General features: G+C 38.7%; 1 protein-coding gene across 5 annotated transcripts in view; it reads right to left on the bottom strand.

Annotated features, from left to right (window-relative positions):
- NALCN (sodium leak channel, non-selective) overlaps positions 1 to 26547 on the bottom strand; it is a 317213-nt gene that overhangs the window by 200558 nt on the left and 90108 nt on the right. For all 5 annotated transcript variants that reach the window (XM_043582614.1, XM_043582617.1, XM_043582618.1 and 2 more), the window contains 2 exons: positions 4196 to 4338; positions 3965 to 4069 (listed from right to left, as the gene is read on the bottom strand). In XM_043582614.1, coding sequence (XP_043438549.1) covers positions 3965 to 4069; positions 4196 to 4338 — 248 coding nt within the window. The remainder of the gene's footprint in view (positions 1 to 3964; positions 4070 to 4195; positions 4339 to 26547) is intronic.

Genomic DNA, 26547 nt, shown 5'->3' on the forward strand with positions numbered 1-26547 from the left:
ACAGGATTCTGATTCCCTTTAGAATGAATTTTGAAAGGTATTCTTAGTGGTAGAAGCAAGCACATCCCCATGAATAGGCTCATTCTGAGACTACATACATTGGTTGAAATGCAAACCTTTTACGGTGTCTTTTAAAGTTCCCGTCAAAATTCTGGGTGTCTCCTTTTAAGGAGAAAAGACAAAAGCAATCCTGTCAGTCACTAGCTAAAAATCTTCTGTATGTGCAGCCTACGGTCTCTTATCATGACACAAAGGATCCCTGGGGCATAGATTTGCTTTGATCAGTAGCAGACTAGTTTTCTCTGTTAAATTATTTTTTTTCCAGCTGACCAAAATCAAATGAATCAATTTAATTGTTAGTAAAAGTGTTCTCTCAAGGTCACCCCTTTGTATAAAAGGAAGTGAAGGAAATTCAGACATGTCCAAGGTTCCATTTGTCTTTAGTCCCCTGAATTATAAAACAACATTTAGATTGGTTAATGTGACAGCTATGTGAGGTAGACAACAGGACATCCCAAGCCAGGAACCCTCAGGGCTCGAGTCCTGAGCTGCCAGTAGTCCCTCCATATCCCTCAGTATGACCCTAGGGAACTATAATTTGTACATAAAGGTTAGGTACACGTTAATTGCCAGAGCCTAGCTCGAGTGTTTTTTGAGCACACATAACACAAATGTAGCCTTGTGTGGCCTTCAAGCTTAACAGTTTCGTTCTCCTCCAGGCAAAGTGAAACAAGCTTATCTCCACCATGAATCAGCGTAATCGGAAGACCACATGACTGGTGACTGGTGACAGGTGCTGAGGTGAAGCAGCTAAGGCGTGAGAACAGAGGCCTGGGATGGAGAGCGGCTAAGCTCAGGATGTTTCCTACTAGCACTCTGTGCATCCCAGCATCCAGCTCTGGGACGATACACCCACACTACTGTGGACCTATGCACGTGCTGTTTTATCACAGACCTATGGGTTTCCTGACCTTTAACCCAACACACAGCTGAGCATGGGGCAACTGTGACCCACGGCTAATAATTGTGCAGGTATGAAAGCCATCATCTCCATCAGAGCTCAGACAAACTAATGATTACTCCTCTGAAATTTTCCACATCATTTTCTCTTTGTTTTCCTGTGACATGTTATATTACGGTCCCTCCACAAGTCCTTTGGCATTATTTTTTTCTGTAATTTGTTTCTATGCTGTGAGTCGAAAGCAGACTGCTTTGTTAATAAAAACAACAACAACAACAACAACAACACAAACCCATTCAGTTCTCATCACCTGGTTCTCTTTTGCCTCTGTACGGTCCACATCAGAGGCAAGTCCTCTTGAACTAAGATATCAGAAAGCCCCTTCCTCATCCCATTAATATGTATAATTTTCTTTCTCAACACCAATGCTCCTGAAAAGTCAAGGGACCCAAAGACACCAACAGGTGCACTAAGCCTGAGATCCTCTTAGCCCTTCTGTGAGGATAAGTTACACAGAACCACTGCTTATGTTCCACATACTAGAGAATGGCAGGAAGTGGCTCCAGTTCCGCAAAGCTGCGTGCTTTGCAAAACAATAGCCATCTTTGTTTTATTCTCTTAATGCCTGTCTGTTTTATTAGAATTATAAACTAATAATGTAGTTAAAAAAATTTTTTTTTAATGTTTTATTTTTTTGATAGAGAGAGAGCCAGAGCATGAGTGGAGGAGCGGCAGAGAGAGAGAGACAGAGAGAGAGAAACACACAGTCTGAAGCAGGCTCCAGGCCCTGAGCTGTCAGCACAGAGCCCGACGCGGGGCTCGAACGCACAGACCAGATATCATGACCTGAGCTGAGGTCGGACACTCAACCGACCGAGCCACGCAGGCGCTCCAGTGATTTAGTTTTTACAACTATTCCACGTGAAGTCCTTGTGCACAGAGTTCTGCCAGATTTTGCAAATGTAACAGAATCGCAGGAAATGATGTCCCTCCTCTCCTCAGACACAAAAGCATCTGAGCCACTTGCCTCCTGGCTGGTGAGGGGCTGGGCGGGGCCTGCAGCCTGTTGCCAGGCAGCCCAAGTGATTTTTCCTGAGGCTGCTGCAGGAGCTCTGGTTGCCTAGCAACCGGGTCCTCAGCCACAGCATTTCTCTTAATGAAGGTTTTTCAGGATTCTCTGTGTGATTACCTCTGCTGAATACCTAGACGCATTACCTCTGAATTACCAATTTATTCCTCCTGATTAGGTATAATTTTGCATCAAAACCATTTTGCACAACTTTGTTCAAAGTCCCTTCCTATTTCACTTTCTATTAGAACTGCTAGCTGATTTGGTGGAGCTTCCAAACACGACTTTTCCAGCTGTGGCTTTATAAATAAGAGTTACTTAATAAGCATAATGTGGTTTTAAAGTCATTTTATTTTAGGTCATCTCTTAGGAACACTGAATGTAAATTCTGCGCTGAGTTCTTAGCTTTATGCTCTATTTAGTTCTCAACGTCTTATAGCAGAAAACACACCTTCCAGACATTGTCACCTGACTTAAAAGACAAGCCAGAGTGGACCTTGAACTTTATTATATTTCATAGTTCCCTAGAAGAGATGATAGAAGAAATAAAAACTAGATGTGCTTTTTTTTTTTACATCTGTGATATAACCTATATAACGTTAAAAAAATCTTTCATAAAAGTTTGAATAGTTGTTTGCCAAAATTGAATAGTATTAATACTATTTCATCTATAATGAATTGGCTAGTCAGTTCAAACCTTCACAACACCGTAAAGATGTTGCTTAAGGCTTTTCCAAATAATAGCATGTTTAATAGCATTTTAGCATGTAATTCATAAAAGCTCAATTTGAAGCTTTTCAAAGCCAGATTTGTACCTTGGAGGTTTCACAAATACCTTTGTCCACAGACTTGTATAATGATTTACAATGTTACATTAAATTTATCTTACAATTTAATATTAAAATAGTAGTCATGAGCATCAAAATAATTTCATGCTTGATTCAGGAATTTTTATTTTCTTTCTCTTATATAAAGATTCAAACTAGACTAAGATATATATATCTTCCCTTCCTTTTTCTTTTTTTTAAGTTTATTTATTTATTTTGAGAGAGAGAAAGAGTGACAGAGAGTGTGTGAGTGAGTGGGTCAGAGGCAGAGAAAGAGGGAGAGAGAGAATCCCAAGCAGGCCCCGCACTGTCAGCACAGAGCCTGATGCAGAGCTCGGTCTCACAAATGTGAGCTCATGACGTGAGCTGAAATCAAGAGTTGGATGCTGAACCGACTGAGCCACCCAGGCATCCCATCCCTTCCTCTTTCTAAACACACAAAAAAGAACCCCCCCCCCCTCCAAATCCACACACAAAACAAAGCCAAAATTAAAAACAAAGACATAGGATCTGGACTACCCTCCTAGTTAATAACTGCCCTGAAGCTTTTAACCAAATTCTAGGGCACTCCCAATTTCTTGGGAGCATAGGGCTCCCCTTCTGAATATGTAGTGATTCCTCAAAAATCAGATATGCATTATGAGGTCTTCTTCATAATTTGCTGTACTGTGATTGGATCGGTCTGAATGAAACATATTTCCTGTTTCAAAAAAAATTCTAATCCCATATATAAAGGCCATCATATTGGTTTTCGATCACATGAATAAATATTTTTAAAAACAGGAAATTCTACCATTTCCACTTTTATCTGCAAGTTCTCTGAAGACTTGTAATGACTGAATGAAATCAAAGGTATATAGTAAATGTGGGTTTTGTGCCAAACCCACCCACGGAGCTGATGAAACCATAGGTACCCTCACCCTATCACCCAGAAAAGCTGATGTGGTTGCTCTGGGTTTGGGCCTGTGCACGGGCATTGCTGAATAGCTCCCTCGGTGGGTCTGACTGCAGAAGGCACTTATCCCAGGGCTTTCCCACGTTCCCTCAGGGCCCACTGAGGGTGTGCCTGCGTTCCAGCGGGGAAAGGACATCACCCCCCATGGGTACCTGTGTGGTGGCCGTTGAAGTGGTGCTGCTTCTCGATCCCCACATCTGCTGAAACTGTACCCTGATTTCTGCAAATGTTTCAATGATGACAGCAATGAACACGTTCTGAAAGAAAATCCCGACCCGGATGAGAAAGTGTAGGGCAACGAAAAGCAAACAAAACATCATCAGAGGCTGTGGGGGGCGGGGGGGGGGGCAGACAGATTCCACTGGGGCCAGTTTCTATGGTACCTTCACAAGCCAGGCCAGGAAGAATATGAGCGTGATGAAGTAGAAGTAGGACCGCCAGCGGGGGAAGCTGTCAATGGCTCTGTACATGAGGAATACCCAGCCCTCCTGGGATGCAGCCTCATAGACGGTGAATATGCTGGTGCCTGTGGGGACACAGGAGAGCGCACCGACTTACCACGGGCTTTGGAAATGGGGAAACGCTTTTGAGAAAAAACAATCGATATTTATCCACACTCATTTTCTCAATGACAAAAGCTCTTCTAAAGGGACTCAAATAGCATGCAGTTTATTTTATTGTTCTTATTCTTAGGATTTTGACAAAGTTGTTTTTGACTTCGGGCCAGGGCCCTTTCATTAGCAATAAAATAACTTTATGTTATATCCGTCCCTGTTAAATGCATCTAAGAGCGTGGAAAAGGAAAGGAACCCTCAAACCAAGTAAGCTATAATAAAAAATAATGTGTGCAGTACAAGCTTGCCATTTGGGGCTTAACACTTTCAGTGTGCTGAAAGCACTTGTTATGGTTTTAGCCAAAATGAAATAAATTTGAGAACTGGGTTTCATCTGAAGTCACTTTCCCACAGGGACACTAAAGTACCTTAGGCTCCAAAAATTAATGTGACGGAGCCTGTCTTTGGATTCCATTGTGTTTACTGAACACCGAAATGTAAGGCAATAAATCATCAAAGAGCACTCTGTATCTCCACTTCTGGGAGAATTGTCTCATTGAAAATACTATTGATGATGGGAAGAAAGAGGAGCGAACAATATGCAGGCAGATTTTTGCTGTAGTGAAGAGAACCTAAAATGCCATTCAGGGGAAAGACAGTGTTTGCCTTTCATGACATTATGAGGGATGTGTTATTATTTCCCCACTTTATAGATGGGAAAACTAAGGCACAGAAAGAGTAAGTGATTTATCTAAGGGTGCACAAATAATAATAGGGGAACTTGAATTAATCCAGTCATTCTGGAAAGAGGCTCTGTGATGATACCAACTGTGATGGTATCTTGCCTGCTGACATCTTTTCTGTGGTTTGTTTTCCCCATCTGTAAAATGCATAAATAATAGCTCCTAGTGTGGTGAAGATAATTTCATTTCTGTAAAACACTGACACACAGTGGATACGTAATAAATTTTAGGTACTATTATTGTAAACATTGAAAATAGTTGCTTAATAGTATTTTGTGAGAAAACACATAAGTAAAAAGTACTGTACTGAGTTAAAGTTGTTTGTAAAACACACATGATGCATATTGTTACTCACAAAACTGGTGAACATTCGCACCCCAATAAATGCCATTGTTATAAATGGATTAAATATTATGGGATATAAAACCAATCCACCCATCTATGTTCTAATCGCACAGAAATTTAAAACTAGACTCTTTATACAATCAGATGTCCAAACTAAGAAGGGGGTTACTAAAGTTGGCTGATGGCCAGCTGCCTCTCTGAGCCTGTGAATGAGGGAAGAATAATTAGAGCATCGATGGACCAAAGCATGCAGGACAACAGAAAGCCTTGTGGTAAATGGAGACAAATGGGACATATGCAGCCTTGAAAGAAAAGCTGAGAGAAAGAAGGAAAGCAAATACTCATTGAGAGAATGCCTATTATGCTAAGTACTGTATATAAAATATAACGTCATAGAATCATATTTTGTGCATTGGAAAGTTGTTGCCATAACAACTAGTATTTGTAAATCCTACTTCGTTTTAAGGTTCTTTTACCTATTTAAATGCTCAGGAAAACCTCTGTCTAATTAGGCAGGTAGATGGGTAGGTGTGTGTAAGAGCTGGTATTATCCATCACATCCTTTTACAGAAAAGGAAACTGAAGGTCACTGGATAATGAATTTGCCTGGGGTAGAAAATGACAGAACCAGAAACTGAGGCCACACCATCAGTTACCAAGCCTTTTAAACTCTTTTCATCTTTACTATCTTACTTATATTTTCTCTTGCTCAAGACTGGGACTTTCCAAAGAGCATATTTTCTCCTACCAACCTTAATTTGAATGAAGTCCATTTTTTTTCCTGAGGGACTATGGTGGCTAAGGTTGTAACATACTGAGAAAATCATACAGGCAGATGATTTTTAAGGGTAAGATTCAGGGAAGAAAAGCATGCACAAAAAAATAAAATGCCAATAGAAAAACAGAAAATATTCTTTTCATTAATGATTCATACATACTAAAAATGTCCAAAATATTTGCTTTTGTGGACTGCATACGAAAGACAATTTTCACATAAAACAAGTAATTTATGTTCCTTATTTTCTTCTAGTTATTTGAACTACAACAGAAATTTGGCTACAAGAAATCCATTATGAGTAACTAGTAAAGCCTAATAGTTTTACCAATTGAGGTTTACAGGTAAAATATGAGGACTGTCAATGTAAGACTACATTTGAGAGGAACACTGAATTATCCTTCTTCTATTTGTCCAGGTCCTTCAATATTAAATCTACAGGGAAGATGCTATTTGAAAGTAAGTAAAAATAACAGTATGTTCTTATCTCAAAGAGTTTCCTTCATTTTTTCTAATTTGACACACGCACAAAGGGAAAGAAGTAGAAACCCACCATGCGGCTCAAAGAGCAGCATTTGTTGATACAAAGAGATCAGACATTTGTGAAAATGTAGCTAAAACACTTCCCAGAACAATGCTGACTGTTGAGGAAGTGAACTCCCCTGGGTCAAAGGCTGGGAGGATGCACCTATCAGTTGTAGAAGCGAAGGCATTTGGATAGGACCTTCCTCATCACTTTTCTGCTGCTGACTTTGCAAAGTGTACGAAAAGAAAATCCATTGGAAAGATTTTCCGATTGTTCAACATTTAAACGGACAAAAATGGAGTTTATGAACATCTTATTTTCTCTGGGAAGTGAACAATGCTGGGGAAGAAGCCAAAGGTACCTAGCTCACACATGCTGCTCTCTGGTGCCTCCTGGTGCTTGTCTCTGGTGTGCTTAGCGGAGTCCAGTGCAGCTCTTATCCAGCCCAGCTCACCTCCATTGCCTTCAGGCCACACTGGGTTCTCAGGTCTCCCAAGGAGTCCTCCGTGCACCTGTGTCTCCTATCACACTTACTCCTGCTGCCTAGTTTATCTCCCTCACTAGCATTGACTAGCTGACTAACTTGGCGAGCACTCTAAGTTAAAACTATCTTTCACTTCTGTACCTGGCATTGATGAGCACTCAATTGTTGATAAATGAAGCCATTATCATGGTATTAAGACACAAAGGCTTTTCTCAAATATTTGCTTTTTTAAAAAAATTAATTCTTCCTCACTGTGATTATTGCACAATTTGGAAGCAAAGGGGATAATTTTATGATTGACTTTATGTTTTGCTGACTTTCAAAATTCACTGAAAACACATACACGTATGCAAATTTCAAAGTCCACACTACATATAAACAAGAAAGTCTTCCTGTATTGTTTGTGCCACCATGGAAAATTTCTAGAAAATATTGTATTTTATATATACAAAATATTTTCTAGATATATTCCAGAATACTTTAAGTCCATTTTAACTATAGAACTAAACTTGCTACCTGAAAAGACCACATTTTGTTAAATGAATAATGATTCTACAATAGCATGTGGGGATAGAATGCATTCTCTTACTGGAGAACATTGTGGCCTGCTCCAAAAATATCTCTGTGAAGCTATTGGAATTGTACCACTTTCTTAGACTCCAAATTCTCAAAGCATAAATTCAAGTTGTATAAGAAACAAAATCACAACGACACTCAGCTCATCAATCCTCCTAATTTCATGCACCTTTCCTGACCTCTTTCACTGATGGTTTGAATTTAGTGGATAAGAAGACCTATTAGTCTATATTTGGAAAATAAGTTCCTGGGAACTTGCTATAGGCTATATATATTGAGACATAGCAGTGGATTTTTTTTTCTAGTTCTGAACAAAATTATATTTCCTTGGTTTTGACTATCTTTAATATTACATTTATTGCTTGGCTGTCTTCTGCTGACTCTTTTTCCATTAAAAAAAAAGTGATGAATTGACTGTCTCCTGGGAATATTGACTATTGTTTATTCTAGTCATAGGTTACAAAATACCATGGAGTCATTCAACTTTCAAAGAACAGGGCCACAAAACTGTGGTGACAACTAATAATAAGCTACTAACCTGGGGTCCCACCATTAGACTCCTCTTCAAACCCAAAATATATGTGATGCTATTCTAATGATGGTGATACCCAATCCATTGTGAAAATAAAAGGTGGGGGGGAGTTAGAGTTGGTGATGTAAGCTTGAGACAGTTGAATAAGTAAATACATCAGGCTTTAGTCTGGACAATAACCTTTACCTTCATACTCAAAATTCCCATAACCCAGAAAGTTCCTTTTAGGACCATCCATTCCATCCTCTCTCTCACTGTTCAAGGATCCTTGGGGAAATGTTCCTGAATTTTAATCCCTCCAGTGATAGAGAACACAGAACCTCTTGAGGCAGCCCCATTCCAGGTCTGACAACCCATCCCATTGGATGTTGGCTCTGGCTCGTTCCCTCTGGAATGTGCTCTCGGTTTTGCAAACCATAGCAAGCTACAGGAGTCTGGAAGTGGTCCCTTCACTTCCAGAGTGAATCATCCCTCCTTCTACAATCCTGCTACAGATACTTATTTTCTTATCTGGTCCTTTAACGTTCTCGACCTGCTGTACTTTTGATAAAATTGACCCAATTGTCTGGCTTCATTTCCCACCAGGCTCAGACTCTCACTTTTGGAGGGCACAGTGATAGTATTTTTGTTATTAAAGAACATCAGTTTCCTTCAAACTTATTCTAAGTTGCTCTTTCTGTTCCTCTGGCTGCCTTTGATAGGATCTCACTCTTTGGACATCAGCTGATTGAGTTTTCCTCTACTATAATCCAATTTGAGCATCCCCTTCAGTTGGAAGGGAAAAGAAAGTTACATGCTTCTCTACCACTACATTTGAATGTTTGTGATCAAAAAGTGCCTCAATAATCTGCTCTTAACAAGTATATTTAACTGTGGAAGGGTAGAATCACCATCCTAGACCCCAAAATGATGCTTATTTGATCAACTACAGTTGCAATGACTAAATATACAGTCCTGGAATGTGGTCCAATAAGTAAACACACATAAAGAGCTTGATCTTTGCATGTTTCCATTACTAAAAATACAACTCGTTCAAGATGGATTGTGCTCATTGGTGCTCATTTGTTTTGTCGTGTTTGCATTCATATAACTTGCTCTCCAATTAAATTGTTTTTTTAAACTCTAGAATTGCTCCATAGAATGATATTCTTAATAAACCACAAAAGTAATAGAAAAGAAGGGCTTTGCATAGCTTAAGGGGGGAATTGACTGAAGTCACTCAAAGGTAAGTTGTCCTGTCAGTTTGAACTGAGGTAGAATTCACTGGGTTTTTGTTTGTTTGTTTGTTTGTTTTGTTTTTTTGTTTGTTTTAATTCCTGAAGTGTCACTCACTGGCTTAGTTGACACTCTCACCCAGGGTTCCTTAACTTTGGCACCAGTGACATTTGGGGCTAAATAATTTGGGGGCCTGTTCTGTGCACTATAGCATCCTGACCTCTACCCACTAGATTCCAAAAGCACTACCAACCCCCAAGTTGTGAAACCAGAAATGCTTTCAGACATTGCCCAGTAGCCCTTGGTGGGCTGAATCGCCCCTGGTTGAGAACAACTCTTCTAACTTGACAGTCTTTTTGATTCTGTAGCTTTGCCCTACAGTGTCTAGCTCTGGGCCTTGCATATGATTTGTATTTATTAAGTATTTTGAATTGAATTGAAGTTCTTGACACAGGGAAAAATGGAACACTTGTGAGGTTTCTCAAATTTCTCCTTGGCTTATTATGAACGGTTTGGAGGTTAAACAATTTGAGGCCAAAGGAGAGACCTAAAAATGCATTTCTGGACTATATTTACAATAGTCTACATTTGAATTTGACATTTTATTCATCTCTACAGATTTCTGAAGGCTAAAAGCCTAGATCCTAAGACATCATTTGTTTATATAAAGTATTTGCCACACGGTGGATAGCTCAATAGTACCAGTACATTAATATTTATGAGTTTTCTGTTGGAAGAAAATCTTTTTTTTTTTTTTTGATTTCCTGCAATTTTATAAGATGACTGTACACACATGTAACCTGGGGGGGGGATATTTTAGTTTGCAGAATGAGATATTACAAGTGCATATTAATTACATTTTATAAAGAAAAATCACATATTTTGAATGAAATAAATGGCACAAAATCTTCCTCGCCAAAGATTATAGTGGCCCTTCCTGAATTATTCCAAAACAAACCACAAACACACATGTTTTACACGTTTTTCAGATTTTATGTCTGAAGAAGGCATTCGTTATATTCACAGACACAGAAGAAAACGGACACATCTGTAGTCTATGTTCACGACTCTGGGCTGTGGGGACCATGAAGCAGGGTGTCAAACAGAAGGCTGCTAACCAGCACGTGACATGTGTGGGTAGGTCTCAACAGTGGGATCTAAGCAGCCACGACCGAATTTCAAACCAAACGGTGGCTTCTCTAATTCAACTGCAACTTGTAGCTTGGGGTCACCTTTGACCACAGAATCTACTCTGAAATCCTTTATGAGATTTCCAAATTCTTTATGAGAGCTCCACATACATGACACGTGAATCAAGTCAGCAGACCAGCATTAGCAAGAAAGGTCCATCCTGAATTACAGATGTTTATTGCACAATAAACCAGCTAGAATTAAATTACCTGGAATGATGTCACTTTTCTGAAGAATAAAACCTTTATGAACAATGTTTTATATTCCTTGGGATCATGTTTAATTTTACTAAGATATATATGCAAAATAGTTAATTCAAGTGTTTTACCTGATAGAGAGTGATGTGACCTTATGATTATAACAATCTGCACAGAACTCATCCAATGCTCGTCTAAGGATCCACACACACATTCAGGCTGGGAATTGCCATGTGGCCATCAAAACAGCAAAACAAAACAACACTTCTTATTTGCTATTCCAGAACAGGGAGCAAACACAAAAAGGACTTCTTTTATTCTAAATGTTTTAAAATGTATTTATAAACCTTATTTGGGGGTAAATGTTAGCTTAGTTTTGTTTTGTTTTTATAGTTAAGCACTTCTTGGGAACTACATTGCCTCACTGCTGAAATCACTTTATCTATTACCTTAAAACCTCACTCAGAGCACTAAACTGCAATCAGATCAAAGGCCATATAGACAAAAACATGTATATGTTTCTATACATTTTCTAACTTAAACCTTTTAAGTAAGTAATAAAGATTCTTACTTGAAATGTATTTCTTCAGATGTAGAAAATTTCTACACTTCCAAGTTCTAAATGTAAAACACTTCTAGAAAAGGAGAGGTGAAAGCTTTAATACTATGGTATTCACAAATGGAAAAAGAAGTGTTGACAAGGCCGGATGCTGACATTGGCAGGAAAGTTCGGGTATTAAAGTAGAACAGTTCCAAGAGCGCTTAGTCCATGTGCCAATGAAAACACTCCCTGCCTCTGGGGCTGGGCCATTTCCATGTAGGCTGGGAATGAAAGCAGCAGAGGAGAGGTCATGACAGGTACTGGTTACCTTCTGCCTTTGAGGAGATTTGACTTCAGATCGAAAGAACTTCTTTAAAGTTATTTCCTGTTAGTTAACTTAAAAATACTACACTTAGCCACAATTAGCTTTTAGTTATCTTCCATAACATTCAAATTGTCCACTACGTCTTATCTACTGACACAGTATCAGCCAGTTAACCATTCTGGGCCTCAGCTCCCTATAAATAGAATATAATAATGATGATACGTGTTGGTCACCACTAACGCACTAAATAAATGTCATTTAGTAACCTTTTAATTTTCTCAAAAAGGAAGCAATACATACATGCCAAAAATACGATTTCTTTTAGAGTGTTGTAGCTTTATCACCAATCTTTGAAAATTTATTGGAAATGACAGTCAAAAGAAATGAAGGCAAAAAGGCCAGAATTTCATGTAAGTTTTGGTGAGTTAATAGTTTTGACATTAGAATTTCATAATAATCCAAAATTAGAATCAAGTACAGTATTTGGAAAAAGGACCAAGACTTTCTTGTCTTCATATTCTGGGACACATATAGTTCACATCTCTGTATCACCATGCATAAGCAATGAAAAATAAGAATTAACTCTAAGGTAAACCTGGTCCATCTGCCTCAGAATGGCCACAACAGCGAAAATTGGTTTCAATTTTAATAGGAAGGCTGACCGATTTATAAAGTAAGCATAAGATCAAAAGATCAGCCAAAATTAGAAATAAATAATTTGACATTTTTGCTCATAAAGGCATGTTAAAATTGAGTCAGGTCTACTGCAAAGGAAGTAAGATATCTGAGTGATATTAAACAAATGTAATTTACAATAAATATGATATATGAAATACAAATAACATATGGCTTTAACTAAGAATAAAGTTTTTATCTGTGCTATGATAAATATAAAATTTCCCTGATTTACAATAAAAAAAACTTAAAAAGTTATATGGTAATATAAAACTAAATATAAGAAGATGTTGGCGAATTCTTACAAACATTTAAAGAATACCTATTCTTCTGAAACTATCCTGTTTTTTTTCTTCTGAAACCATTCTAAAAAATAGAAAAGAAAGGAGGCATCTGGTTGTCTCAGTCGGTTAAGTGTCTGAATTAGGCTTAGGTCATGATCTCCCAGCTCGTGAGGTCGAGCTCCGTGTCAGGCTCTGTGCTGACAGCTCAGAACCTGGAACCTGCTTCAGATTCTGTGTCTCCCTCTGTCTCTGCCCCTCCCCTGCTCACTCTCTCTCTCTCTCTCTCTCTCTCTCTCTCTCTCAAAAATAAAGATTAAAAAATGTTTAAAAAAATAGAAAAGAAAGGAAAACTTCCAAATTTATTCTATGAGGCCGACATTACCCTCACACCAAAATGATATAAAGACACCACCAAAAAAGAGAACTACAAGTCACTATCTCTGATGAACATAGATGCAAAAATCCTCAACAAAATACTAGCAAACTGAATTCAGCAATACTTTTAAAAAAATCATTCACCAAATCAAGTGGGATTTATTCCTGGGATGCAAGGGTGATTCAATATTCACAAATCGATCAACATGATACATCACAGCAATAAAAAAAAGGATAAGTACCATTTGATCATTTCAATAGAAGCAGAAAAAGCTTTTGACAAAGTACAACATCCATTCATGATAAAAACCCTCCACAAAGTAGGTCTAGAGGAAACATACCTCAACATAATAAAGGCCATATGTAAAAAACCCACAACTAACATCATCCTTAATGGGGAAAAACTGAGAGCTTTTCCCATAAGGTCAGGAACAAGACAAGGATATTCACTCTCACAACTTTTATTCAATATAGTACTGGAAATCCTAGCCACAGCAGTCAGACAACAAAAAGAAATAAAAGGCATCCAAGTTGATAAGGAAGAAGTAAAACTTCACTATCTGCAGATGACATGATACTATATATAGAAAACTCAAAAGACTCCATCAAAAAAAAAACTGCTAGAACCAATAACCAAATTCAGTAAAGTCATAGGATATAAAATCGATGTACAGAAATCTGTTGCATTTATGTACACTAGTAAGAAAACAGCAGAAAGAGAAATTAAGGAAACAATCTCATTTACAACTTCACAAATAATAAGATCCCTAGGAGTAAGCCTAACAAAAGAGGTGAAAGATCTGTGCTCTGAAAACTATAAAACACTGATGAAAACACTGAAGACAACAGAAAGAAATGGAAAGACATCCCATGCTCATAGATTGACAGAAAAATATTGTTAAAAATATCTATACTACCCAAAGCAATCTGCACATTCAATGCCACCCCTATCAAAGTACCAAGAGCATTTTTCACAGAACTAGAACAAATAATCCTAAAATTTGGAACCACAAAAGATCCTGAAGAGCCAAACCAATATTGAAAAAGAAAAGCAAAGCTGGAGGCATCACAATTCCAGACTTCAAGTTAGATTACAAAGATGTAATAATCAAAACAGTATGATACTGGCACAGAAACAGACACACAGATCAATAGAGCAGAATAGAAAACCTGTAAATAAACCCAAAATTATAGGTCAATTAATCTTCAACAAAGCAGGAAAGAATACCCAATATGAGAAAGGCAGTCTCTTTAATGAATGGTGCTGGGAAAACTGGACAGCAACATGCAAAAGAATGAAACTAGACCACTTTCTTACACTGTACACAAAAATAAAATTGATCAGAGACCTAAATGTGAGACCTGAAACCCATAAAAATCCTAGAACAGAGCACAGGCAGTAACTTCTCTGACATTGGCTGTAGCAACTTTTTTTCTAAATAGTTCCCCTGAGGCAAGTGAAACAAAAGCAACAGTAAACTATAGGGACTACATCAAAATAAAAAGGTTCTGCACAGCAAAGGAAACAACCAACAAAACTAAAAGGCAACCAATGGAATGGGAAAAGACATCTTCAAATGACATAGTCAATAAAGGGTTAGTATCCAAAATATATAAAGAACTTATAAAACTCAACACCCAAAAAACAAATAATTCAATTAAAAATGGACAGAAGACGGGGCGCCTGGGTGGCGCATTCGGTTAAGCGTCCGACTTCAGCCAGGTCACGATCTCGCGGTCCGTGAGTTCGAGCCCCGCGTCAGGCTCTGGGCTGATGGCTCAGAGCCTGGAGCCTGTTTCCGATTCTGTGTCTCCCTCTCTCTCTGCCCCTCCCCCGTTCATGCTCTCTCTCTGTCCCAAAAATAAATAAAAACGTTAAAAAAAAATTAAAAAAAAAATGGACAGAAGACATAAACAGACATTTCTCCAAAGAATACATACAGATGGCCTACACACATATAAAAAGATGCTCATCATCACTTATCATCAGGAAAATGCAATCAAAACCACAATGAGATATCACTGCACACTTGTCAGAATGGCTAAAATCAACAACAAGAAACAACAGGTGTTGGTGAGGATCTCGAGAGAGCACCCTTAGTGGAAATGAAAACTGGTACATCCACTCTGGAAAACAATAGGGAGGTTCCTCGAAAAGTTAAAAATAGAACTACCTTATGATCCAGAAGTTGCACTACTCGATATTTATCCAAAGAATATAAAATTCAAAGGAATACATGCACTCCTGTGCTTATAACAGCGTTATTTACAATAGCCAATAGCCAATAGCCAAGACATGTAAACAGCCCAAGTGTCCATCAATTCATAAATGGATAAAGAAGTGGCATATATATATACATAGATATGTGTGTGTGTAATATATATATTACACACACACACACACACACACACACACACACACACACACACTGGAATATTCAGCCATAAAAAAGAATAAAATCCTGCCATTTGCAACAGCATGGATGGAGCTAGAGAGTACAATGTTAAGAGAGAGAGAGAGAGTGAGACAGAGAGGAAGAGAGGCGAGGAAATAGATGTTAATTATAGAGAACAAACTGATGGTTACAAGAAGGGGAGGTGGGTGGGGGATAGATAAAATAAGTGATGGAGATTAAGGAGTGCATTTTCGTGATGAGCATGGGGGATGTATAAAAGTGTTGAATCATACACCTGAAACTAATATAACACTATATGCTAACTCTACTGGAATTAAAATAAAATGAAAAAAAACCAAGATGTTTTAACATCATCCATACTAATACTACAGCTGAATAGTTACAACTTTAATAGGAAATATTAACGAATTATGAAAAGTTTAAAACTATACATGGAGAATTTTTTGCCATATATCTTCACATTTATAAACGTGTACAAAAATGTTCACAAAATTTTTCCTATATTTGCTGTCTACTTTCTTCCATAAACTTTTAAGGCCAAAAACATATTTATGGTTAAAAATGAAGTTTTCCAACTGGGTTAGGTTTATTATTTGGATGTGTCATAGATTCAATGATAGATTTATTAAGATTATACAAAGATGAGAAAAATGTTCATGCATTAAATGCTGTGTTACTAAGGAAGCAAGATACTGTTATTCCTACGTGGCCAGCATTTCCAATGTAAACCACAACTCTACTAAGTGAGATAAGGATGTGAAGAAATAGTAAGAAATTAACTTAAAAATATAATAGACTTCACTTACTTATAGCAGTTTTAGATTTACTTAAAAATTGAGCAGATAACATAAGAGAATTCCCATTTTCCCCCTCTCTCTCTCTGCACACTATCCCCTGTTATTAACATCTTGCATTAGTGGGGTACATTTGTTACAACTGACGAATTAATGTTAGTATATTATTATTAACTCAAGTCCATTCTTTGTGTTTTAAAGTTAGATGGATCTTGAAAACTACACAATATTATCTACCCACCATTACAGAATCATACAGGTTAGCCTCACCAATTTAAAAATCCATTAAGCTCTACCTATTTGACCCTCACTCCTCTCCTCTGAGCTCCTGGCAACCACTGATCTCTTTACTATCTCTACAGTTTTGTCTTTTCCAAAATGCAATATAGTTGGACTCATACAGCCTTTCAGAGTGGCTTCTTTCATTTAAAAATGTGCATTTACTACTCCTCTGTGTCTCTTGGTGGTGTGATAACTCACTTATTTTTATTGCTGAATAATATTCCATTGTATGGATGGACCACAGTTTATCTCAAGCTGTGCCCCATGGAGGGGCATCTTGGTTGCTTCCAATTTTTATCAATTACATATAAATCTTGAATTTGAGTAGTGTCAGCCCTCTGACTGTGTCCTTCTTCAGTGCTGTGTTGACTATTCTATTCTGGGTCTTTTGCCTTTCCATATAAACTTCAGAAACAGTTTGTTGATATCCACACTACAACATGCTAGAAGTTTGACTGGGATTGTGTTTAATCTATCCCTCAAGTTGGGAAGAACTAATATCTTTAATGCTCTGTTGATAGGTACATACACGTTAAGGATCGTTTCCTTGGAAATCGACCCCTATATAATTATGTAATGCCCCTCTTTCTCCCTGATAGTCAGCTTTGTCTTAAATTGATATGGCTACTTCTCTCTTTTTTTCCCCTAGTGTTATCATGGTATATCTTTCCCCACCTCTTTACTTTTAATTCATCTGGGTCTTTACAGTCAATGTGGGTTTCTTGTAGATAGCATATGGTTGAGTATTTTTTCTTGACTATCTTAGTTTCTGTTAATTGGTATATTTATACCATTAACATTTAAAGTAATTATTGATATACATCGATTAACATATAACATATTTATAACTGTTTTCTTTCAATGGTACCTTTTCATTTCTTGTCTTCTCTCTTTTTGCCTTCTCTGGTTTTAATTAGGCACTCTATGTGAGTCCATTTTTACTCCTCTCTTACTAGATTAATTACATTTCTTTAAAAATATTAGTGGTTGCCTTATAGTTTACAATATACATTTACAACTAATCTAAGTCCACTTTCAAATAAAACTGTCTTACTTCACAGACAGTGTAGGTTCCCTCTTCCTTTCTCCTCTCCATTGTGGTTATTCACCTCACTTACCTATAATCCATATCCATCTAATAAATTGTCACTATTATTATTTTCAACAAACAAGTATCTATTGGGTCAGTTAAGAATAAAAAAATAAAATATTTTATTTACTTCCATTTACTCCTTTTCCAATATTCTTCTTTATGTAGATCTGAGTATTTGATCTGTACCATTTTCCTTCTCTAAAGAACTTTTATCATTTCTTGCAAAGCAGTTCTACAGACAGAAAATTCTCTGATTTTGTTTCACTGAGGAAGTTTTTTATCTGGATAATACCTCTGGATATAAAATTCTAGGTTTTTTTTCTTTCAACACTTTAAATATTTCACTTTACTCCCCTCTCACTTGCATAGCTTCTGAAAAGAGGTCCAATATAATTCTTATTCTTATTCTTCTACAGGTAAGGTGTTTATTTTCCCTTTGGTTTCTTTCAATATTTTATCTTTTCTATTGGTTATTCACAGTTTGAATATGATATACCCAGGTGTAGATATTTTTGTGCTTACTCTGTTTGTGTTATCTGAGCTTCCTTGGTCTGTGATTTTGTGTCCAACATTAATTTTAGAAAATTCTCAGCCATTATTACTTCAAATATTTCTTCAGGCCCTTTTTCTCTTTCTTCTCCTTATGGTATTCCCATTACATGTATGTGAGACCTTTTGTAATTGTCCTACAGTTCTCTGTCATTCTGTTTCATGATTTTCATTCTTTTTTCTCTTCCCATTTCACTTTGTGAGGTTCCTGTTGACATCGTTTATCTCATTGTTTCTTTTTTTTTTTTTAATTTTTTTTTTCAACGTTTATTTATTTTTGGGACAGAGAGACACAGAGCATGAATGGGGGAGGGGCAGAGAGAGAGGGAGACACAGAATCGGAAACAGGCTCCAGGCTCTGAGCCATCAGCCCAGAGCCTGACGCGGGGCTCGAACTCATGGACTGCGAGATCGTGACCTGGCTGAAGTCAGACGCTTAACCGACTGCGCCACCCAGGCGCCCCTATCTCATTGTTTCTTGACTCAGTTGTGTCTAGTCTACCAATGAGCCTATGAAAGGCATTCTTCATTTCTGCTACAGTGTTTTTTATCTTTAGCATTTCCTTTTGAATCTTTCTTAGGATCTCCATCTCTCTGCTTATATTTCCCATTTGTTCTTGCATGCTGTCCACTTTTTCTATCACAGCACTCAGCAAATTAATTGAAGTGTTTTAAATTCCAAATTATTTAGAAGCTACTAAGTCCCTGTCATACCTGAGTCTGGTTCTAATTTGTCTTGCTTGCTCTTGTCTCTTCAGATTGCATTTTTATTGCACTTTTATCATGCCTTGTAATTTTTTTTGAAAGCTGGACATGATGTATTAGGTAACAGTAACTTAGAGAGATAGGCCTTTTGTGTGAAATTTTATGTTAATCTGGCTGAGGGCTAGGCCATGTTTAATGTATGCTGCATCTGTAGGTGTTAGAGGCTTCAATTTCCTCTAGTGTCCTGGTTTCTGTCTTTCTTGCTGTTTTTAGGTTTCCCTAGAAATTCCTCCTAAATAGAATATGTGTCTTGCAGCTGAGTTGGAAGCCAGTTATTATTTTGCTGCCATTAATGTGATGATAAGGTATTGGGGAAGAAAAATATTCTATAACTGTATAATTAAATCTCAGTGTTCTTTTTTTTAAGTTTATTTTTATTTATTTTGAGAGAGATAGAGAACAAGAGATAGAGAGATAGAGAGAGGGAGACAGAATCCCAAGCAGGCTCCACACAGCCAGTGCAGAGCCTGATATGGGGCTAGAACTCACAAACCATGCGATCATGACCTAAGCTGAAACCAAGAGTTGGATGCTTAACCGACTGTGCCACCTAGAGCCCCAAATCTCAGTTTTCTTAGACCAAGTCATAGGCTGTGGCCTTCAGAAAGTTTCTTCACCTATTTTTCTCAGCTTATGTGATACAGGAAGGCCAGAGGGGGGCTCCACTCATCTACCTGCACTCTCCTTAGTTCAGACGAGGCTCTGGGAAAGTCGATATCCTCAAGGGCATGACTTTATTATAGAGAACAGAAGGCTCTGGGTTTACTTCAGAAGGATCACTGCCTCTCCCCTGTGGGAAGCATGCGGGAATTTTTCTCTGATCTTCACCATAAGAACTTGGCAGGGCTTCTGATGGTAAAAGTCATGAAAGTGTGCCCCCACCCCTAAGACTGGAGGGATTTTTAACTCAAGCTCGTCCATGCCCAGCCTTCAGCAATTACCCAATTACAGTGTAAGTGCCTCTGGCTCTAGTGGCTTCTGCTCCTGGGGAGATATGATTTTCTGTATTTGTCATCCCAACAATTTTCAAAGCAGTGCTTTGCTCTGTGACCCCAATTCTCCGTTGGACCTGAGAAGCATTGTTGGCTTTTTTCAGGATTGTTGATTTTTAGTTTGTTTAGTTTTTTTTCTTCAGAAAACAAGATTGACAAATTCCAAGTTATTTACATGTTGGAGCAGAAATCAGAAGCTGTTAACTAACTTCTTTTTGATTTAAGATATGGGCCAGAAATAACATGGGTAAATGAGCACGTTTGATTAAAAAGAATTCTAGGGGCACCTGGATGGTTCAGTCAGTTAAGTGTCTGACTTCAACTCAGGTCATGAACTCATGGTTCATGAGTTTGAGCCCCGTATCGGGCTTTATGCTGACAGCTTAGAGCTTGGAGCCTACTTTGGATTCTCTCTCTCTCTCTCTCTCTCTCTCTCTCTCTCTCCCTTTCCAACTTGTACTCTGTCTCTCTCCCTCAAAAATAAATAAAGGTTAAAATAAGAATTCTTAAATTAATGTGTGCAGAGGCATGATTCCCTGCTCCTATGTAAGTTAGTCTGCTTGGTCACAACTTGGCCCACATTCTAGTACAGCATAGGAATGACACGCCATCATTAGTACAAAGTAAGACTAGGTTGTGATAGTGAAGCCTATCCTGGCTGGCCCCAAGTCACTGTGTCGGAATCTTACTGGGCCACGTGTCATTTCCCCCACTAATAGCTGTTTCTCTTACACCTTAATATCTGCCTGTTTTTCTGCTTGATTTGAACAACAAACTCTAAGGCAACATTAAACACAGACAACATAGTAATAATAAGACTGTGGAGAAGGAGGAAGGAAAAAACACTCATTTGTGGGATATGGTTCAAGTATCCATTATATAATGGCACAACAAACTTAACCAAAGCCAAAAAGCTTTGGGCAGCTGTGATCTGGCCTGCTTATGCTTGGAATGAAGTCTTTCTATGCTCTCATGAGGCACACTGGCAAGACAGAGTTCCTATGGCCAGCAATCATTCCTTTCTAGCAAGTATCTGGGCTCAGGACATTAAAAGAGCAATCAGACATTTGCACTGTGGCTGATGAAGTGATCCTAAATTTTCATCCCTGGTAATAAGAACTGCAGAAAAATCATCCCTGGAAATAGCACCTAGTATCCAATACCCAGAGAAATATGTCTGGAATATGAAGTGATTATTTAAAGCTTTAATAGTCTTTCAACTCATTACGTAGCAGGTATATAAGCACACTCTTCCATCAGTCATTTATTATTATTATTATTATTATTATTGTTTGTTGATGCAACCCACATTGTACAATTGATGGAGGGGTTTAATGAACATCCATCAAGGATTTATTCAACAACCCTGGATGTTTTATCTAAGTCTTTTATCTGACTCATACCGTGACTCATTCCATCAGTAGTGTTTATTTATGAATTGGGAATAAGCATCTACCTATGTGAGCTGTATTTTATACTTCTCTTAAACTTGAATAAATTTACTATTGTCTTCATGGACTAATATCACATTTCTAGCACAAATTACTAAAGCTTAAAGAAGTACAAGGACTTCTATCAATGACATAGCTACTTTAGTGAAAAGGCTCTTTCATTTGGCCCATTTAATTTTTCTAGCCTTTTAACCCCTGTATTTTGACCTAGAATTCTTGAATATCTCTTACTTTAAAAAGAGGCAGCAGTCAAAAGATTGATCTTCAAGGTTAAATCGTATTTGCATGAAAAATTCACACCCAACAATCTCTTGCTTTTTTCTTCCCCAAAGCTCTGCTTTTCAGGTATGCACTAATCAATCCTCTGTGATGTAGGACACACCACTATTTATCTTATTCTATGGGTAGAGTATAGTCTTTTTAAAAGTTTCTCCAAGTTTTAAGGTTTAACATTTACTTTCCCTCCCCCTGTGGACTGCAAGAACCACAAGAGTAATGACTTTGTCTTGCTCACCATCATGTTACTAGAGTGCGTGCCTGGCACATAAGGTAAACATGAGGGTAACAGAGCAGAGAGTGGGTTAGGTCAGGAAGAGGGGCTGGTGGAAACAAAGAGAAAATGGGCACAAGAGGGCAGGGGGGTGTGTTGGACGGTGAGAAGAGTAGCAATTACAAAAGTCAGCAGACTTTGAGAGCTGGCCAGGCTGCTCATCAGCCATCTTGGAGGGGATCCAGGTGTGGACTATCGGCATTAATTTCTATGAGGAGACGCTGCCTTGGGCCAACTGGTGACCCACACCAGCCACCAGGGCTCCCAAGGCTGGGATAGCAGACTTGTTCTGCCTCTTGAAGGATGCTCCATGGCCCTCATTTTACCATAGTTGCTGTCAATTCCCAACTCCCCACCCCCCAATCCCTCAAGCATCAGTCTAGCTTAGTGGCTTTACTTCTCCCCTGCAAGATCTTCATTCTATTGTCTCATTTGACCTTCCCCAATAAGAGTCCTCCCTGAGGTGCATGAATCCATTGTCCTTCTCTCCACGTTGGTAAATCCTTGAGTCCAGTAGTGCTGATGCTCACAGATCTGCATCCTCCACCTTGGTTTCTGAACACTGTAATATGTCTCTATTCACTGATGTGGCTGAGCCCTGTGATGAGTTGGCAGAGACCAAGCTTCAGCTCATTTATTCCTCACAGCCTTTTCTAGTACTATTAATCCCGTTTTATAGATGAAGAAACTGGGGACAGAGAAGAATTAAGTTTTCTGTCCAAAGTTGTGTGGCAAGGACGTGACAGAGGTGGGATTTGTACATGTGATCTTTTGAATGTCCTTTTAACCATGTGGCGCCTGACTTGATCTACACAAATGCTGCCATCACATCCATTTTTTTGACCTTTAAGAACCCAGGCTGCACCTGCCTGCTTGGGATTCTCTCTCTCCCCCTCTCTCTGCCCCTACCCGACTTATTATGTCTCTGTCTCTCTCAAAATAAATAAATAAATGTTAGAAAAAAAAAAGAACCTAGGCTGCCCCCTGATATTTTTGAGGTAAAAGGTGGGCTTTTGAAGAGATATCTCTAGTTGCTGGAAGAGTTAAGTATGCAGACCATGAACAAAACTTGCATAAATATCAGTGTCAATAAGAAGAAGTGAGTAGCTTCTTCTGGGCCATCACTGCCACGAACTTCTCAGTCAGAACAGGGTCTCAGCTCCATTTTCTTGTGGCATCACAGAGATCTCTGGTTGCCCAGCTCCTCTTTGTCTCATGGGGAAAAACCCATTGGGTCAGGAAGGTTAGGTTCCCAGCAGAACGATGGTAGGGTGGACTGCATGGGACAGCTCCTGCCCAGGGAAATCATGGATGACGCCTGGCCACAAAGCCAGAGGGACAATAACCCTGAGCCTCCGGGAATTTCACAGACTTACACAGGTGGAAAGAACCGTCCTGTTATATGCAAGGCTCTTTGTATGCAAGGCTCTATTCATATACTACCATGGTCATTCTTACTGTTCACATTTTATAAATGGGGAGATTGCAACTCAGTGAGGCTAAGAAACTTGCCCAATGTCCCCCAGAAGTGACTGCCTGAAGCTGTATTCCCATGCTTTCCTCCAACTGTGTTCTTTCCACTCTGCCACGCATGTCTGAACTTTCTGAAAGTTCTCTTGGCTTGGTTTTGAGGAATTTGAACAAATTCCTGTCTGGTATACTTTGCGAAAGCAAAATTCTGCTTTTAAAATTAAACAGACTAGCCCAAGGAAAGGGCAGGGAGGGAGGTGAAAATTCCTCCCTGTGTCTTTGGATTAGGAGTGGTTCTCTGTGTTTGTTCGGGGTGAGGAAAGAACGTTCATCTGCCATTTCTCCACCCCCACTAAGTTCCTCACATTATTGTCTGGCAAGAGTAAATGGAGATAGTTTCTAACTCCAGCTTAAACACCGAAAATACAACAAAGTTGTAATTACTTTCACTTATGGGGAGAATCTATTCGATAAATCAGGACACACACAAAATTTAAAAGCGACTCATGTAGTTTTGGGGTGTACCTGCTGGTCATTTAGCTGGACGACCTGAAATTCTGTAACTTTGTTCTGTGATGCAAATATAATCCTTTGAGAAGTAGAGCAGAAAACAGAGAAATGATTTACATAAAAAATAGATCTGTTTTTTACTTCCACTAAATGGGTAATTTTAGAAGATATTTATAATCGACTGGGCATTTTGTCCCTTGCATAGTTAAGCCTGTGGCAGATCCTGTCGTCATTCCTCCAGACTCATTTCCCCCCCAGGCTGCTCAGCTGGAGAATATATTTCCTGGAATTTCCTGCAAGGAGGTGTGGCCCTGTGACAAAGTTCTCCCTGATGTGGGCAACTTCTAAGCCATCCACAAAGGCTTTCACTGGATTCATTTTTCCCTTCTCTCCCGCCAGCTAGAAATAGAGAAGCCACGGGAAAATGTGGAACGTGTGTGTTGAGGATGGCAAGGCTGCCCCACGTGCTGTCTTTTGGGATGACCTCGTGGGCCAGGGCTCACCCATCAGCCACCCAAGACTATGACTTCAGAAAGAAATAAACTTGTATTTTACTTGCACTATTGCAATTTTGGGTTCTTTCTCTCGTAAGTTTACTTTACCCCAACTATTACACAGCCTAAAATTCAAAGTAGCTTGTTCCATGACCACTGTTGTCAGAATGGCTGGTGTCCGGAAGAATGTCCATCTAGAAAAATATGGTATCTGAAACTTTACCTACAGACATTTTATGATCTCATACAAATATGTGAAACAGATTTGATAGTTCAGGAAAATAAAACAAGGCAAAGTTCAAAAAGGCTTTCCATAAAACAGCTCTATTTTCCCCCACAAAAACCACTCTATTAACCTTGCCCTGAGTTACTGGCATGCTGAACCACAGGAATCCATACTCTACACATACTCCTAGCCCAGGAATGAATTCTAACCACAGCTCTTAAATAAAAGGTAAAATTAACAATTTAATGTCACATAAAGACTTGCTTAAGATTCTTTGAAATGTTCAAAGGAGGTACTTTAAACATGAGATTGTTACTTTTTTAAATATAGGGTTTTGGTTTCATGGCTAAATGGTATGATTCAACAATATGAAGCGATCCATTATTTCTCAAGAATAAGAATTGTACTTTAATTTATCTCATTTCAATGCTCTAAAAACTTGCCAAACGAGTGTTATTTCTCGCTGAAAGATGTTAAGATATCGGCAAAGTCTGAAGAATAATACACACACACACACACACACACACACACACACACACACTGCAACATTTCTAAAGTCAGTCACACCCACAGAAACTCACTTACTTGAAAGGACTACTACCAGTCTGAACCTTGTTAATCTAGGCAAAGAAATATGACAAATTTTTAGTACTGGAGTACGATGTTTTTGGCAAACCATCAAATGTACTTTGAACTCATTGGGGAGTCTGGGTGGCTCAGGAGGTGCCTGGGTGGCTTAGTCGGTTAAGTGTCCGACTTCAGCTCAGGTCACGATCTCACAGGTTTTGAGTTCGAGCCCTGCATTGGGCTCTGGGCTGACAGCTCAGAGCCTGGAGCTTGCTTCCGATTCTGTGTCTCCCTCTCTGTCCCTCCCCTGCTGGCACTCTGTCTTCCTCTCTCTCAAAAATGAATAAAAACATTAAAAAATTTTTTTGAAAACAGTACTTTGAACTCACAAGTGATGAGAGTAATGATGGCCATATCAGTGAGATATAAATCTGACTGTATGTAGTTTGACAAAATGTAGGGATGCATTGCCTTAACTGTCAATCAAAACATACTCATTGGCTACTTCCGCACATCAACCAACCTACATTCATTTTATCATTAGCAAAAATTCCTAAGGCAGTGTGTTTGATGACTTTCAGCAAGACTTCAGAATAATGTCGCATAGAGTAAGTGGAATTTGAATCATGCAGTCAAACTTTTGCAAATCTGATCGTTTTATTTTATAGGGAATATGCTCATCTCAGCCACTGTTGACTTTGCTTATTTGACCAAAATTGAACAAGTCTCACTGACCCACTGTAGAGTCAAGGACTTGAGTTTTTACAATCTAATCAGGTGTACTTTTCACTATTCAGTCAAGGCTTCTGCTTCAAAACAAAAAAAGGTAAATGAAGAAATTCCACCAGCTACAGCATTACCTGCACAAATCCCTCACACTTAACATGTAAAAAAGCTGAAGTCCTCATCTTTCCCCACAAACACCGTTCTTCCAGAAGTCAACAGCAACTCTATGTAATCACTCAGGCCAAAAACCTTGGAGTGATCTTTCTCTTGTACTCAACCTGCACAGCATACCCAGAGTGCCCCCCCCCATCCCCACTGCTACTATGCAAATCCAGATGACCACCTCTCCCTTGCATTATCACAACAGTCCCCCACTGTCCCTTCAACTCAGTAAGCAGGGCATTTCTGATCAGCTTCAGTTTCTCCTCTGTTCAAAATCACTCCCATGGCTCCCCATCTCACGTAAGAGTAAAAACCAAACACACTGCATTGACCTGTGCGGCTCTATACC

Source organism: Prionailurus bengalensis, chromosome A1 (genome assembly GCF_016509475.1).
Source record: "Prionailurus bengalensis isolate Pbe53 chromosome A1, Fcat_Pben_1.1_paternal_pri, whole genome shotgun sequence".
NCBI lineage: Eukaryota > Metazoa > Chordata > Mammalia > Carnivora > Felidae > Prionailurus > Prionailurus bengalensis.